The 17,369-nt window shown below is 39.0% G+C and overlaps 1 protein-coding gene across 1 annotated transcript; it reads left to right on the top strand.

Annotated features, from left to right (window-relative positions):
* Positions 1 to 1,367: 1,367 nt before the first annotated feature.
* Positions 1,368 to 2,836, top strand: LOC140244119 (beta-1,3-galactosyl-O-glycosyl-glycoprotein beta-1,6-N-acetylglucosaminyltransferase 4-like). The gene has a single exon (XM_072323763.1). The coding sequence runs from the start codon at positions 1,424 to 1,426 to the stop codon at positions 2,834 to 2,836; it is 1,413 nt and encodes a 470-aa protein (XP_072179864.1). The 5' UTR covers positions 1,368 to 1,423.
* Positions 2,837 to 17,369: the final 14,533 nt, after the last annotated feature.

Below are 17,369 nucleotides of genomic sequence, written 5' to 3' on the forward strand. Positions count from 1 at the left end.
AACATTTTTTTTGGGTATAGGAATTTGCGTATTTGAACCTCACAGTATTTTAGATTATTTTGTTTGTTTTGTTTTGTTTTGTTTTAACTCCGCCCGGCAGCTCAGGGAAGCACAAAATATAGGGAAACCTGATTTTCTTTGATAACTTTGTATTACCTTTTTCTTGTCGAGCTATTGTATTATTCGCAGTGCCGCATGAATAATGATGATGATGACTATATATAAGAATTTCATTTTGGGATTAACGAACCTTTGGAATAACGATATATCACCGTTTACAACTCTTTGATACACTGTATCCTCGATATCGGGTGCACAAAAGTCACAGTATGACATGGTCTTTCTATCACAACAACATTCTGCTCTGTGATAAACGTTGTGTTATCACAGACAGCAGTGCTGTTATTGTAAACACACAGTAGAATGAAAGTCATACTTTGGATACAAATAAGGGTGCTTGGTGGCGTTGTTCGCCTTGCCAAATTTGTGTTTCCTTTGATGCTCACTTGACAAAAGCTCACCATAGCGTGTGTGTCTTTGCAGCATGCAGGGTGCCATCACAGACCCGTCCGTACACCCACTCACCGTACACTGCTTTCTATTCTGGGTATACTTGCCATTGCAGGTGTTTGATATCTGATGACACGCTATCGATATCTGATGACACGCTATCGATTTAGTCATTGATGAAGCAGGAAACATGCCATTAGGCTGGGTTTGAAAATATAGCGACACCTTGCAGATACTGTTACTTAGACGTCGCAAGGAAAATGGCGACAGTCGCAAAGTATATTTCACATGTTCCGTTGTTGGACATTCACCCCAACAAAATAATCCAAACAAACAGTTTGCTTTACTTTGCTTAAATTTGTCGCGAAAGTACCCAGTAAAGGGACGATGACTACTAATCTAGATATCATAACCACATAAGATCATTCTGGAAAAATGATTTTATTCATGTTAACATAATTACCGTGGTATTCCTAAAGAAGTAAAACATTCCATTCGTTCATGATATCGCATTGTCTTTGGGATGGTATAATGGTGGATATTACTCTTGGATTCGAAACAGAAGGTCCTAAATCATCTTGGAGAAAACCCACAAAATGTTATACTATTTGACCATGATGTAGTAATGAGTAAGCATCCCTGCATTTCCGGAGGATATAAAGATAAGCCCATTTATAGGGCAGTGCTAACACTGAAGATGATCTCACTGTACATGCCATGACATATTTTTGATATTGTTTACCTTACTTACTTTATGCATTCAGTAAGTTCATTGATGTGTTTCTCACCCCCACCCCCTCTCTCTCCTTTTCTCTGTAGTATGTGGGAGCAACTGGAGTCCTATACCCTTAGCATCACTCACGTCTAGGGTGCTCAGTCTCTACGAATACCAGCAAAGGTCATTTGACGAAAGATGGGAGTCTACTATCCGCAGAGGCAGTTCCGCGTTTTGCTGCTTGTTGGCTCTTGGGTCATCCTAGCATGCTTGATCTGGACAATTGCCGTGTATTCTTCGCACGATTCTAAACTCCAAGCAGTACGGGACAACAAAATGTCCTCCATACGTCGTGTCGAAGAGTCTCCTGCCAAGCCGAGCCCGGCAAAACATGTCAACACCACACTCCACGCGACCGCTTCTCTGGATGGGCCATCGTCCCATGTCCCATCCTCTCCATTCTATCACTTCCCAGTAAATTGCAGTGCAATATTCGACGACAATACGCGCGAAATACAACATGCGGAACTTTTGCTCCGGACAGAAAAACAAAAGAACAAGGATAGCAAAATTCCAATACCGAACGATGATGACATAGCATCATTCAGTGAGAACTGTACGTACTACAAGGAGGCCAGAGACTACCCTACAAAAGTACTCAGTAAAGAGGAAGAGAACTTCCCGCTAGCCTTTATCATACTGACTCACAGGAACGCTGCGCAAACAGAACTTCTACTACGTTCGATTTACCAACCTCACAATGTTTATGCCATCCACCCTGACGCCAAGAGTCCACCCGTGTTTCTTCGCGCCATCAAAAATCTTGCGCGCTGTTTCGACAACGTGTTCGTCTGCTCAAAACTAGAGGCAGTGAAATACGCTGGGTTTACACGTCTCTTGGCCGATATCAACTGCATGAAAGATCTGGTGAAGCACAAAGTGAAATGGCGTTACGTCATCAATCAGTGTGGGGAAGCGTTTCCACTGAAGACGAATTTGGAGATGGTGAGACAGATAAAGGCATATCATGGCCGCAATGATGCTGAAGGCTATGTAGCGCCTCATAAGCTTGGTAGATTTCACGTATTTAGTCCCAAGCGGCGACAATTTAAGTCGGCTAATGAGATGCTGCAGAGATACCCGCCACCAAACAACATCTCTCTATTTTCTGGAAACGCTTACAACACACTAAGTCGCAAGTTCGTGGAGTACGTCCTCAATGATGAACTACCCGTCAAGTTCTTGGAGTGGATCAACATGACCTACTCCCCAGACGAACATTTCTGGAGCAGCCTTCAGAGAGTCCCAAGTGCTCCCGGGAGTTACACGAATGTCACCCATAAAGACATTAATACCAGCTTTGTCAAGTGGGCTGGTGAGACGTTCTTCAAGCCATGCAAAGGCACCTTCGTCAGGGGCATCTGTGTAATGGGTACAGCTTACTTGCCTTATGTCGCACGACTGCCCCACCTCTTTGCCAATAAATTTCACTATTCATACGATCCCATAACGATGCAGTGTATGCAAGAGCTGCTAACAAATAGGACTTATAATCCTAAACTCACGATGGAGTATTATCCGGAATTCCCCGCAAAGCGAAAATGGTATTGAACAAGTGGATATCGTTCTCAATGAATGTCTCATAGAGAGCCCCTTAAAAAGTATGCGTTTGGCCAGTACGGTCGTTTCTTTCTGATCACTTCGATAGGATGAAACAGATAAACTTTCTTCACTTACGTGTCAGATGATACCGCCTTTTTGAATCATTGTCAACGTCTTCTGTGTTGGTTAGAATTCAACATCAATGTGCAAATTGAAGCAGAGGCAAGTTTCCAACATGAGGAAAAATGTCAGGTGTGCTTTCATCAGTCTTTGTTCCAACAACCTTCTGTCAGTAAGGAAGATCCTGAAGGTGTCCAAAGATCATCGTCAGAGAAGATATGGACATGGCTACTTGTGATTAAGATAAAGGAGTTGACGGGAACAAAGATGGATATTTGAGGGTTTTAGGGTTTGAAGAGGCAAGATTGACGGGACTCACTCAACATCTATCGTTTATCTATTCCATTTATTTCGTTTATGATCAATCTTATAAGGTGAACATTCAACACTCTTAAAACATCCGGGTCAGAACTGACCCGGAAAGGATCCGTTGGGGTCACACCCCGTTCCGAGTCAGAAATGACAAGGAATGGGGTCAGATATGACCCCATTCAGAGTCATGAATTGGGTTAGGGTGACCCCATTCCGGGTCTTCATGACCAAATTCCAAGTCATTTTTGACCCGGAACGGGGTGTGACCCCAACGGACCCGGGTCAGGGTCAGTTCTGACCCGGATTTTTTTAGAGTGAAGTCCAGGACACAAGAGTTTCAGAGTACTGTATAATGCATACTTTACCATGTTTACATTAGACATGAAGATAAAGGCATGTATCCATGACTGGAAATGAACTTATAACATAAAGTGTCTGGAAGTGTAATTGAGTGTTAGTAACTCCTTCAGGATGTTTCTAGTATTTATACGTATTTCGATTTAACGTTAAGCTTCAACGACATATCTTTTTGTTCATAAACAAACTACAGTTTGTAGAACTGTTACATTTAAAGATATCTTCCTGCTGAAATAGACTAAACAGGTTTTACCGCAACACTTCTTGAATATTTCTTTGTTACATTGTGACAATCGCTTCCGTATTATAGATACGCTACACTATTACACAGTTCTGGTTGGAACAGAATTCTAATCACGGTCTACCGTAATTTTTATTCAAAAATTTCGGGACTTCGGGATATAAAGCTTTTTCGGCCCTAAAGTCCAATTTTGTATCTATCAAACTTATGATGAAAAGTTGAGAATATTGTCATTATTGTAGAAATCTTGGTCACAGGAGCAACATATCACTTTTTACATGAAAGTATTTTCTTCATAAGCGAGTTGGAATGTAAACTTAACAAGAATATGTCCACAAGAAATTGTTTGTTTTTTGATGACGGCCACCATTTCGTCTGTTGGTAAGCATGATGAAAAACTTCGTTTCAATCATTTTTGTGTGTTGAAAAAGAATGGAGAAAATTTATTCAAACCTTACTAAAAGAATCGACAAAAAATTGTCGACTCCTATTGCGTAGGATATTCTCCTCGTGAATTTTCAGCTGTACCATATACACCATTCTAATCATCACTTCATCTTCAGTATAGTCAATCGATAATCATTACGCAATAATCCGCGGAAGATTTGGTGCAATAGTCTTCGATATGTACGTCTTGAGTTTTCATGTGCTGAAAGTGCAATTTTGAAATTTGACGTTGGATTTTTAACTTCAAATCAAAACGGTGCCTTTTGTGTGATCAGTCATTTCGTTTGCCTTGCTGCATTAAATTAAGTGCCAAGTCAGATGTATACGTGAGTATTGCGTAAAAGGCGACAATTCAGAATCAAATTATTTCTTCATCAGATTTTGTCAGTGATGTCATGATTGTGCCTTAATATAGTTTTGTAGATATACTATATGATAAGCATTCAAATGATAAAATCATACCTTGATCTTCATTTGCCTTGCGTTCACAAGATTACCCAAGAATGTAGTTTGTTGCGTACTGTGGACGGAATGAAATTACTCATAGTGTTTGGTGAATTACATTATTCATACAATGTTACGTGAACATGAACGTTACAAAGCAGACTTTTATCTTTGCCTTTGACCATCGCCTTCAATTCGGATCTTTCTCAAAATTCAGGCAGGTAATTACTGTACCCTAGACGAGAAAAATACTGTACCCTTTATGCTTCTTTATTTTTTAATGAAGCTCTGATCAGTACTTCTTAGTTATTGGGTAAGTGTAAAAATGTGTAATGACTGACCGACCTAATGAAGTATCTGTCTGAGGAGAATGGGACTCGAAAAGGTGGGGCAACTGCTAATTTGGCGCGGCTACAATGAAGTGGGATCTAGCAAAGTGCTCGCTCTAATCATCGATTGGAATAATCACCACGATTTAAACCTGGGTGATAATGATTGAGTGCAGTCGCACTGATAAGTAGCCTATATATATATATATATATATATATATATATATATATATATATATATATATATATATATAATCATAAATAAACATACACTGTATTTATTTTTTTTTCGGGGGGGGGGGGGTTGCTAGTGCACAATTCATCGGAATCCACTGGAAGTCCAAATGACAATGTTTAATACATACAGAAATAATTTTGGCTCGCAGGCACACAAGAAAGATAAAATATTTTAGCATCTATATAGACGGCTTGACTAGTATGGGTTAAGATTGGATACTCATGTAGTGTGATTCTTTGGTGAGACGTGAAACATATTGATCTGTTTGACGAGGGAAACTGTCCGGATGGTGGGTAAACCGGTGCCGCGGGACGGGATGGGGTGGGGCTGCAATCGGCCTTACAGTTGGCTCTTCAAAAAAAAGTAAAAAAAAAGAGAAAGAAAAAGAAACACCTTAAACACCAGAACCAAGACTTTCGGAAGGTTCCTCCCAAGGCTTTTTTTTCTTTTTCTTTTTTTTTTTATTTCAGCACTGCTTTGACCCCCGGCCTCGGGCCCCCGGTTGCGAAGCCTCCACCCCCCCCCCCCCCTCCCCCCATAGACACACACACGAAACATCGCGGCCCTTTGTAATCTTTTGAGGTGTAACAGGTCTTGGATGGTATGAAATGATAGATAAACAGACCGCTAGATGGGGTACTACTCTTTATGATACTCTTGAATGAAATCAATGCAATATACAGTAGCTGTTGCATTAAAAGCAACGAGGATGCCGGAAGCAAGTTTTAGATTCCATTGGGCCACGATTTTTATTTATTTATCTTTTACTTCCTAATTTTTAGGCAGAGTTCTTAGCGAATAATGCGTGCCATTACGTACGGAGATGTTTGTGTGTGTGTATACATGTCTGTATATGGTAGTCTACATTCTGGATAAGAATCTCGTCAATTAATGATTTCATACTGATCGCTATCTGTGCCTTGACATGAATTTGAATGTTTTCTTTGATAAAAGTATTGAATTATTTACTGGAAATGCACTTTTTAACTGATTACCGTTCTGACGGAACAGTTTGCAATAAACGTCTAATGACAAAAGGTGGACCAGCTACATCGACTTTCCCGCATTTTGTCTTTTTACACGTCTATTAAAATGTCATGTTCAAGCTTTTTTCAACGTATTTTTATGTGTTTGTGTGTTTTTGTTTGCGCATGCGTGCAGTCCCGGCCCGGCCCGGGCCCCGGGTGACACGGGCTTTTGGAACAGAGTGCACACGATGAGTGATCTGGGTGTGTGCAGAGCAATATTAGTGTGGATCGAGAGTCCAGAGCCAGCGTCAGCTGGGAGTGTGCAGTGGTGGTATGCTAGTAGTTTAGAGTGTGCTGAGCCAGCTTGAGCTCATTGTAGAGCATGAACACAAGCTGTAAGGTCCGTAGTGTAGACAGTAAGGCGTAGCACGGGCTACATACTAAGTTTAGTGCAGAGCGACCAAAGTGTGTGCACTACACGGGCTCGAAGCCTACTCGGGGATTGAATGAATGCAGCAATTTAGGGTCTCCGAATCACCATGCAGGTAGTAAGTCCTACATCGTCAGCAATGTTTGCGAAAAATCTGATAATAAGTTCAAAGTTATCGAAGTGTTCAAGTTTTGGTGCAGGTTTCGATCGCTGGATGACAAGACACTTTGTGACGTCACGCATGGGAAATGATAAAGAAAATGAAAAAAGAATTCCATAACGTGTTATTTTTAAAAGCACTCATTCTCTCAACTTGTTACTAACAGAATGTTGAAGCTGTCATTATCCCCCTGCTTTCTGAAAGAGGGATTCAACTGTTCTTCCATTATGCTATAGAAAAGTGAAAATAGGTCCTATGTAACATTTTCTTTATACATGCATTATTTTCCTTCTGTAGGTTTTAAATACGTGAAGTCAAAAAATCAATGTAGGGCCTACTATAGGCCTAGTCTTCTCATCCACCGAATGCTTCACCAAAAGCTGTAGACATTCATAACTTTTTATCAGATTGTCCAATTTTCCTGAAAAAAAAAAACTCGCTGTGTTCTACTATTGGCCTATCATCCTTTCATTTAATTCAATTCAAATGAAATTTCATTTCCAATAGCACATTTCTGTTGTTGATACAAGCTAAAGGAAAACAATACAATGTACTACAATTTTCTATATATACATATACATGTACATATATACATATATATGCGTATACATATATATGCATATACATATACATAAATCATGAAACTAGTTGTATGTTTTGAAAATAACCCAATTGTTATTGGAAAAGAGAAGCCAATGTTGGTACTTGAAGACATCACAGCTTGTAGAAATGTGGACCACTTAATTCAAATAATAATCATTATCGGGGTTTCATTCTTCGATCAACAGGATTATGACTTTGTGTCCCCTTGTTCTCCCACGAAAGATCCATCTCATTTTGGGGGAATCAAAGAAGATGAATTTTCAGAAATTTATACATTCGGTTTGGATATTACATGAAATATAGTAACAGACACACATGTCACACGCACATACACACACACACACACACACACACACACAAACACACAAATATTACTGCAATGCATGTGCGGATGTATGTAAATTATTGTGCTGTGAAAGTGAGCGAGGTTACGAAGGCCCACCGTAATGGAGAGCACTCCAGCCCATAACCAGGCCCCTTACATTGTAAAAGTCATTATGGGATATTATGCATGACAACATTTGGAGCAAATTGCCTCTCTCGATCGGATCACATCGGCATCGGACACCGTTGTTTATGTTTGTCATGTATGACAGATGGCTGAAATATAATGAACATCATTTAATAAATATCACAACGGTGGCATCACTTAAAAGGGGTGCGGCCGGATGATTGAAAGGACCAGAGACACGCAAAACCACCAAAGTGCCGCGAGAAGAGAAGAATCACAGATAGAATACTGCGTGAGCAAACATGATCCTCCTATCGATCACACCCCTTGACAGAAAGCTCCAATCGTGTCGCGCCAGCATCAAAAGTGCGCCACTCGCGATCGTTGACCCTTGAACGGTCCTTTGAATAAGCCAGTTTGGAGTTAGCTCATGGGCACATTGGTACGAATGACCTTTCTTTTTTCTCAGTTGGTTAGGGGCACTTCACTCGTTTTCAGAGCGACATAATGCATAAGCTTTACGTAACAATTTATGGGATTCATCAATCCCGTTCAAACAACGAATAAACTTGCGTAGACCAGATGAGCAGAATGATCTGTCAATTCACACTTGAGAAAGCATCCATTTCATTATTTTGCATTGGATGTATTGACAATCTCTTTCTATTGATATTGCCAAATACCACTTTTGCTGTCAGGTGGATGTGCTGGCAAGCGGCATTTATAAGGATTACATGAATAATCATTACATGACAGATGCTTATCCCAGTAAATTTAAACACCAACATGCCTGTTGGTCCGAATGACCTTGTTTCTGCTCATGCGCAAAGTGGAACTCCGAACTGGCTTATAGCCCGGCGGCGTTTTTTTTTTTTAAGACGGCGGCGTACAGTACTACAGTAGTCTCCGCATAATCGGGTAGTGTCGGGCAGAGCATTTTTCTTACCCGATTAAGCGGTGTGCCGATTAATTGTACACAGCATATAATGAACATAAACAATTAAAGTCACTCACGGAATGTAATGTACATGTACTCGATAAATTAAGCCTACAGGCTTAGGCCTACTATTTCTTTGTTTTCTCTTGACAAACATCCTCATCATGATATAGACTTTTCATTTGCATGTGATTTTTTTGTTTTGTTTTTAATAGCTATAGGGTAAGGCATACACCAAGCTCAGACTGGCTCTGCACACCCTATGTACACAGCATTAACAGTCCATTTTACACCTGCACACACCCACCTCAAGCTGGCTTGGAACACTCTGCACCAGAGTATAGAAACGCTTCTATACTCGCTGCTCTGCACTATCCAGCACACCCCCTACGGCGCGCCACTATGGCGCATCACCCCCCCCCCCCATTATTATCTTTTTTAAAGCTTCCCCCCCCCTTTTTTTTTCTTGTAAGCTGATGAAACCCGGCAGTGGTACGAAAAAAATTCCTTTTAAGGCCTTTTTTTTTTGTTGTTGTTGTTGGTGGTTTTTTTTGCTTGTCAGCTGATGAAACCCCCGGAAGTGACATCTTACTTTGCGCCCTCTACCCCCCCCCCCACCCCTTGACGGAATTCCTGGATCTGTTTTTAAATGTTGTTGACTGTTGTTAAATGAAAATTTCAGTTGCCTGATAATGAAAATACATTCTTCAAAAATCATGACGTCACACGCTGCAATTCAACATGCATACTCTCAATTTCACTTATGAGTAATTTCTGAAATCCTTCTTTACAAAATGAAGAAAGACATGATTACTTCATATATCTTTGCATAATGATGAATTCATAGTTTTGAATATCCATATTCTTAAAAAATAACTGTACTGCCAGTGGAATTCTTTATTATCATTTTGATTGGTATTGAACAATACTCATCAACCATGGCATATTACATCTCCTGCTGAGTCAGTTTATCTCATATCAGACAGACACAACTACAGTTTAAAAAGAGACCTTTTCACAAAAGTTTATGCAGATTGTAAGATAGTTACAGTACAGTACATAGAAGCACATGTAATACATGTATAGTGTTCCATGCCTTCGGCTTAGGGGGTGTTGCGAGAAAGTGTGATCAATTGCAACTCCCCAAAATTAATTTCAATTCCTGCAATTGGTTGCAGATCTGCAAGTTATGATCGATTCTGTTGCAAGAAAGATACAATTGATTGCAAATCAATTGCAAGCTCACTTCAAGCAACAGAAACTTGCTATCGAGTGCAAGTTGCAATTGATCTATCAATTGAAACTTGCTATCGAGTGCAAGTTCCAATTGATCTATCAATTGAAACTTGCTATTGAGTGCAAGTTGCAATTGATCTATCAATTGCAAAGCTTGAAATAAACATTTGCAGTCAACTCAACTTCCTTGCAACACCCCATTAGTCCATTAGTCTTGTTAAACAAATTATTAATATACAGTGTGTGTTAAGAAGTGAAAAGGGTGTGTGAAAATAAGGACAGAATTTCATCCTCTCACTCATGCACTTATAACTTCCAGGAAGACACATACTGATACAATTCATGAACACAAACACATTAAGTACAAATTACTACTGTGTAAGTCAAAGATTGTTTAATCTGCACAGGCAAAAGTCCAAAGGATCTTTTGATTAACATTCTGACAAATGTACATTTTGAAAGATGGCGAAATGTGGTTTCACTGCCAAACGCTGGTTGTCTTTTTTACTTTCAACATCAAGTGTTACACATGCCACATGCAATGTATATATACAGTGTGTGTTAAGAAGTGAAAAGGGTGTGTGAAAATAAGGACAGAATTTCATCCTCTCACTCATGCACTTATAACTTCCAGGAAGACACATACTGATACAATTCATGAACACAAACACATTAAGTACAAATTACTACTGTGTAAGTCAAAGATTGTTTAATCTGCACAGGCAAAAGTCCAAAGGATCTTTTGATTAACATTCTGACAAATGTACATTTTGAAAGATGGCGAAATGTGGTTTCACTGCCAAACGCTGGTTGTCTTTTTTACTTTCAACATCAAGTGTTACACATGCCACATGCAATGTATATACACTGATGTTATTGGGGACTGCAATTCAATATCCATTTTTTGACACAATATGAATACACTCTAGGGACTGGTCTGTGTTCTTGTATGTGTGTTCTTGTAATGTGTGTGTTGTGAGTGAGTGAGTGTGTGTGTGTGTGTGTGATTTGCTGTTGCCTTTTTTTTATGGGGGGAGAGGATATTCCTATGATTGGCAACAAACGGTCACAAGATGCCATCAAATCAAATCATCATACATGAACTGTCTCAAGCAGTGATGTGCACCCACCTACCAGGTACCTTAGTGCACGTACCAGTAATTGCACTCCTCAGAAATGAATGAGACCCAAATGTTGTGGATTGCACACATACAGAAATTACAGAACACATCAGTGAAATTTGAGGAAAATCAGACAATCCCTTCAAAAGTTATGCATTTTATAAGTTTCAGCACAACCAAACCTGGATAAGAAAACTTCAATTACTTGTGATGTCACACATGGGCAACAATACAAAGAAAATACATCAATCAAAAGTATCAAACATTTTGATTTTCCAGCAATAATGGAAAGCAAACACACTGGCTTCCCTAGCTTTCAGAGGGCAGTGGGAATAATAATATCATTAAGGTTTGTCAGTTACAAGGGGAAGGAATGTGTACTTTTCATGAAATATCAGTTATTTGTGGATTTTTTTTTTCTACATCATATTGTTGTCCCGAATGACATCACCAATTGTTGCCGTTTTCTTCTCCAACGATTGCAGTACCAACATTACAAGTGTTCATGACTTTCGAACACTGATATTCCTCACACTTCACTGACGTACTCTTCTACATGTACTGTACCACTCAATTCACACATATATTTGGGTTTTATTCCCTTTCACAGTCAATGGATACCAGAGGAGTTTGTTCCCTGAGTTAATACCTTCAACACAAATGAGAAACAGTTCCTATTTCATGCTAGTCTTCTAAACAGACCGTAAGTCTCTTCATGCGGAATTATGTAGGGTCGATATTGAGTGTTTTTGGAATCGAACATTTCAGGTGATTTTTATGCATAGTAGCAGCAAAATATGTACAGACCTGAGGAGAAAAATAAACAAATAGGAAATCACATTGAAATTTATAGAATTTCAAGCCTAATTGTGGCAAGTGCTTGCAACTGCACCACAGCCAATATAAGGCCTCCTGTATAAATGAGGTTGTAAATTTTTGTTACAATTTTTAGTTATTCTTTCTTTACAACAATGACAAGTATATTTTCAGATATCTCTGTATCTCAAAATTTGTGATCACATGCCTCATGAACACAATGCTGCTACCTCTTTTCATTATGCAGCAAACAGTTTAATACAGGTGTGTATTGTTCTGGTCATACTCATACAGACAGGAAAAGAGATGGAAATTGACACCATGGTCCTAACCAAAGTAATCACGTGACATGCTTCTCAGTAAAACCTCACTAGAGCACCAATGTACAGAAAAACAAACAAACAAACAAACAAACAAAAATATGAGAGCATAAGTGGAAACGTGCCTGACGCTTTAAGTAAGTTGGCCAAATTATGGGTCAATAAACTCTACAAGAAAACGGGCGATATCTATTTTGGTGCTAGTGCTGGCAATAGTGTCACATCTCCCAATACAACTGCCTCAAATCTAGCTCCACCAATGATCATAAGAATAACACAGGAGCTACTGATCATGACTATGAATCCCCAACACTAGTGTGGTTATCACTACCCCTAACTCATGTAAGAATAAATATGGAAAAATGCAGCCATGACTACTTTGTATCAGACAAGCAATACAGAACAATATTTAGAATGCCACAACTTTCCAACCATCTCCAAAATAAGATCTTCAATTTGCTCCTAGGCTTAGATCTTGTGTGATCCAGCTTTTTCAGGAGTGTTTGTGTACTTTCCATGGGTGACTGCTGCATTAACATCTACAGAGAGGCAATGCACACACCATAGCACATAAGTTATGCATTTGCTGATATAAATGTGGATCTAATGAGTACATGAACAGCAACGCAGAACTTGAAATTACAGATTTCATAATTCCTAGGGGCTGGTGTTGGGCAATGGGGAGAAAGCATATACAAGTCTAACCAAGAAGAACAGTGGAGCTAAGTTCAGCAGATGACAGTCAGCTCTGGGCCCTAGCACCAGCCACCTGAACTATGTCATACAGTCAAACTCGGATACCTCGAATTCGTCGGGACTGAAGAAAATGGTTCGACGTACGCGAATTTCGAGGTACGCGTACGTCGAATTTTCTTCGACTTATCCGATGTTCATCGATGTTCGACGTTTATCGATGTTCAACATGGTGTCTGTTGTAGTGCCTACTGATTGTTTGCATGCTTGTCAATTTGAATTGAATCAACTTTTATATGAATGAATTGAGTGAAAATCGGAAATGAAATCAAAATTTCAGAAATAAAAAAAAATCGGATGTTTGCCTTTTGAAAATGAACAGCGGTAACAATCGGCTACGTAAGATGCTAAAATAAATGTCAAGGGTTTGCGTTTAATTGTGGAAATGAATGACGGCAATATTCGACTCGGTACGATACTAAAATAAATGTCGGATGTTTGCTCATACTTTTGGAAATGAATAACGATAAGACTCAGCCCCGTATGATGCTAAAACTAATGTTAGATATTTGATTTTGCGTTCGGAAATGAATAAGGATATCATTCGGCTCCGGAAGACGCTGAAATAAATGTAGAATTTTTGCTATGACGTTCGGAAATGAAAAACAATAACATTCAACTCCGTACGATGGTTGAATAAATGTCGGAAGTTTCCTTATACTTTCGAAAGTAAATAGCAATAGCATTCGGCTCCGGAAGATGCTAAAATAGATGTCAGATGATCGTTTTTATGTTCGGAAGAAAATAGCAGTAATATTCTACTCCATCATGTCCATATGATGCTAAAATAACTGTCTGATGTTTGCTTTTAAATTTCGAAATGAATAACAGTAACATTCAGCTGCGTTTAATGGTAAAATTAATGTTTGATGTTTGCTTTGACGTTCGGAAAAGAGTAACAATAATATTCAACTCCTGACAATGATGAAATAAATGCTGGATGTTTGCTTTTACGTTCGAAAGTAAATTGCAATGACATTTAGCTCCGGAAGATGCTAAAATAAATGTCGAATGTTTGCTTTGATGTTCTGAAGTGAATAACAATAATATTCAACTCCGTACGCTGATAAAATAAATGCCGGATGTGTGCTTTTACGTTCGAAAGTAAATGTCAATAGCATTCAGCTCCGGAAGATGCTAATCATGTCGAATGATTGCTTTTACGTTTGGCATGTTTGGAAGTGAACAGCAGTAACATTCTGCCCCATACGATGATAAAAAAAATATTGGATATTTGCTACGGTACATTTCGAAATAAATATCAGTAACATTCAGCTATACGTTTCATGGTCCAAAATGTCTGATGTCTGCCTTGACGTTCAAAAATGAAAAACAGTAACATTCGGCTCCATGCGATGATAAAATAATTGTCAGATGATTCATTTCACTTTCGGAAGTGGACAGCAGTAACATTCGGCTCCGTTCGATAATGAAATACATGTCGGATGTTTGAAATGAATAACGGTTATATTCTGCTCCGTACGATGCAAGAATAAATAACAGATTGTTGCTTTAACGTTTGGAAATGATTAATGGTATTAATCCGCTCAGTTAGATGCTAAAACAAATAGCGGATGTTTGCTTTCACGTTTGGAAATGGATTAGGATAGTATTCAGCTCCGTAAGATTCTAAAATGAATGTCGGTTGTTTGCTTTCACGTTTGGAAATGGATTAGGATAGTATTCAGCTCCGTAAGATTCTAAAATGAATGTCGGTTGTTTGCTTTTACATTTAAAAATGAATAACGGTAACTTTCGGCTTTTTACAATGTTAAAACAAATGTCGGATGCTAACAAATGTCAGCAAATGCTCCCATTTTCTCATTTCAAACGTAAGTTTTGACCTCCTCAATATAATGGGCATCAACTTTTTAAATAATCTCTACGCCTATTTGTCAAATCTTTAAACACAGAGTAAGATGATTGAATTTTCTATTCATTTTGTTTTAGACATGGGCATCTGTATCACTTCAATAATGCTTAATATTAATTTGTCTATGTTTAGTAGTACCGATTTAGTTTTTGTAATGTTTTTCCTGATTTTGTTTTTGTTACCAGATTTTACTTTCGACCACCAGAAAATAAAAATCAATGATATTAGTGGCCCGATAAAACTTAGTGCGGAGCCCTGTGTATTCTATTCTTCATTGTGATCGGCCTATACTTCCAGATTTTCATAATCGCATTGCTGGGAAAAAAAAAAAAAGTTTCAGTGCTTGCGTTCTCGGGGAAGTAAACTTCGTGAAAGGCAAAAAAAAAATAGTTAAAAAAAAAAGGCACTACGAGGGAGATTGATGTTTTGACAGTGGAGCGTGATTAATGGCAAAGATATAACTGTCAACGTAAGCAGGTGCGCCCCGACGGTTGAGAAATCTACGCGCACGGTATGACTGTCTCGATCAAAAATCAAAACACAGTGGTTAAAGAAAAGCAAATGATGGGGCAGCGCGTAGTGCTATCGTGGATCGTAAAGCACTCCATTGGCACGGGTGCTATGTGCATACCATGTACGTGTGTTGGTAGGTGTTGGGGATTTTCCTTGTCAGCTGTGTATCGGGTATTTCTTCTTGGGCGCGCGATTGTTCTGGTCTCAGAATATTTACAATCGAGTGTGAAAACATTTGTGACATGTCTTCGCTGTCCACGCGCGCTTAATCGGAGATGCTGAGTGATGTTTGCAATTTCGATTCGAGCAACATGCTGGGAAAAACAATAAGTTAATTAAGATCGGGACATTAGATTTGCCTTCGAGGTAACCGAACTTCGAGTTATCTTTTTCGAGCTACGCGAATTTTAATACACGGAAACTCCATAGGAACAATCGGGACTTTCATTTTGCCCCCGAGGTAAGTGATATTCGGCTTATCCGACGTCGAGGTATCCGAGTTTAACTGTAGTTTTGAGATCAACCTGCTTACACCAACTGGCTTAAAGTTCTGGATTATCGTTGGTGCCAGTGTTGAGATAACACTAACACTAGCACTAGCACCAAACTTGAAATCACCCAGTGTTGCAAACAGTATCTTTCACACACAGTGAAACACACACATCTTGTTGATAGCACAGAATTTTTCCAAAGATCTAGCACTCTGCAAGGTAGCAATGGTTATAGCCGTGTAACAGACATTCCACTTTGCACCTCACGAAGAGCAGGGTGTACATATGGGACACTGGTTCCTTGCATATACTGTCCAGGATGTGCTGTTGAATGATACATACCAACCTGTTGCTGTTCCTCCAGGAAAATGGAGTAAGTCAACGGTATAATAATAATAATAACCAAAATTTATATAGCACTTTTTCTAAACAGACACAAAGCGCTTCAACAATTGTAACAAAATACAAAAGTATTTTGTATTTACAAAACAAAACAGTATTTACAAAACAGTATTTACAAAACAAAACAGAGAAAGTACAAAGCAAAACAAATAAAAAAATGACTTTACACTTGTCAGATCACTAGCAGTGGAGGCCTTACTTCTGGAACAAATAAGTTTTCAACAGTTTTTTAAATTGATTTGTGTTAACTGCTGATTGGACATTTGTAGGGAGACTGTTCCAGGATTGAGATGCTGCCATATTGAAGGCGCGACGTCCAGCTGTTGTTCGGATTCTTGGGGTAGTTAGCACAATACATGTGGTGGACCTGAGGTATCAATAGTAAACACCGCACCATCTATTATACAAATCAGTGGCGGATCCAGAGGGGGGCGCAACTGGCCCACGCCCCCCTTTTAATCTTCGTTAAAAACAGAAGAAATAAAAAGAAAACAATGAAATGAAAGTGGCATCAGAAATATTAGCTGCGCCCCCCTTTACAGAATTCCTGGCTCCGCCCCTGCAAACGCTGATATGGAATGCGTAAGGCCACTTGTCTACATATAGGAAATATGTACAAAGTTTGCATATATGCATATATGCATTACATCTATGAAGCAAAACAAAACAAAACAAACTAGAAATGTCGCTTTGGCGACTGGTATGCCTCCGCCATAATGCATGATTTTCCCAATAGGTCTAGATAGTACATGTGGACAATGTGTGATTACATTTTCACAAAATTGGCAAAATATTGAAATGACAAGTTTGTCACAAATGTTTTGAATGTTCACCTTCCTTGACCTAGGTTTAATTGGATGAATAGGAGAGCATGTATCTAGGGATTTAAGGACTTTAACTCGACTTTGACCCATTCATACATTTAGGCATTGAGTAATTTTCAAGTTACAGGTGTGAAGAAAAAGTGCAATTTCTGAATT

Source organism: Diadema setosum, chromosome 20, assembly GCF_964275005.1.
Source record: "Diadema setosum chromosome 20, eeDiaSeto1, whole genome shotgun sequence".
Taxonomy (NCBI): domain Eukaryota; kingdom Metazoa; phylum Echinodermata; class Echinoidea; order Diadematoida; family Diadematidae; genus Diadema; species Diadema setosum.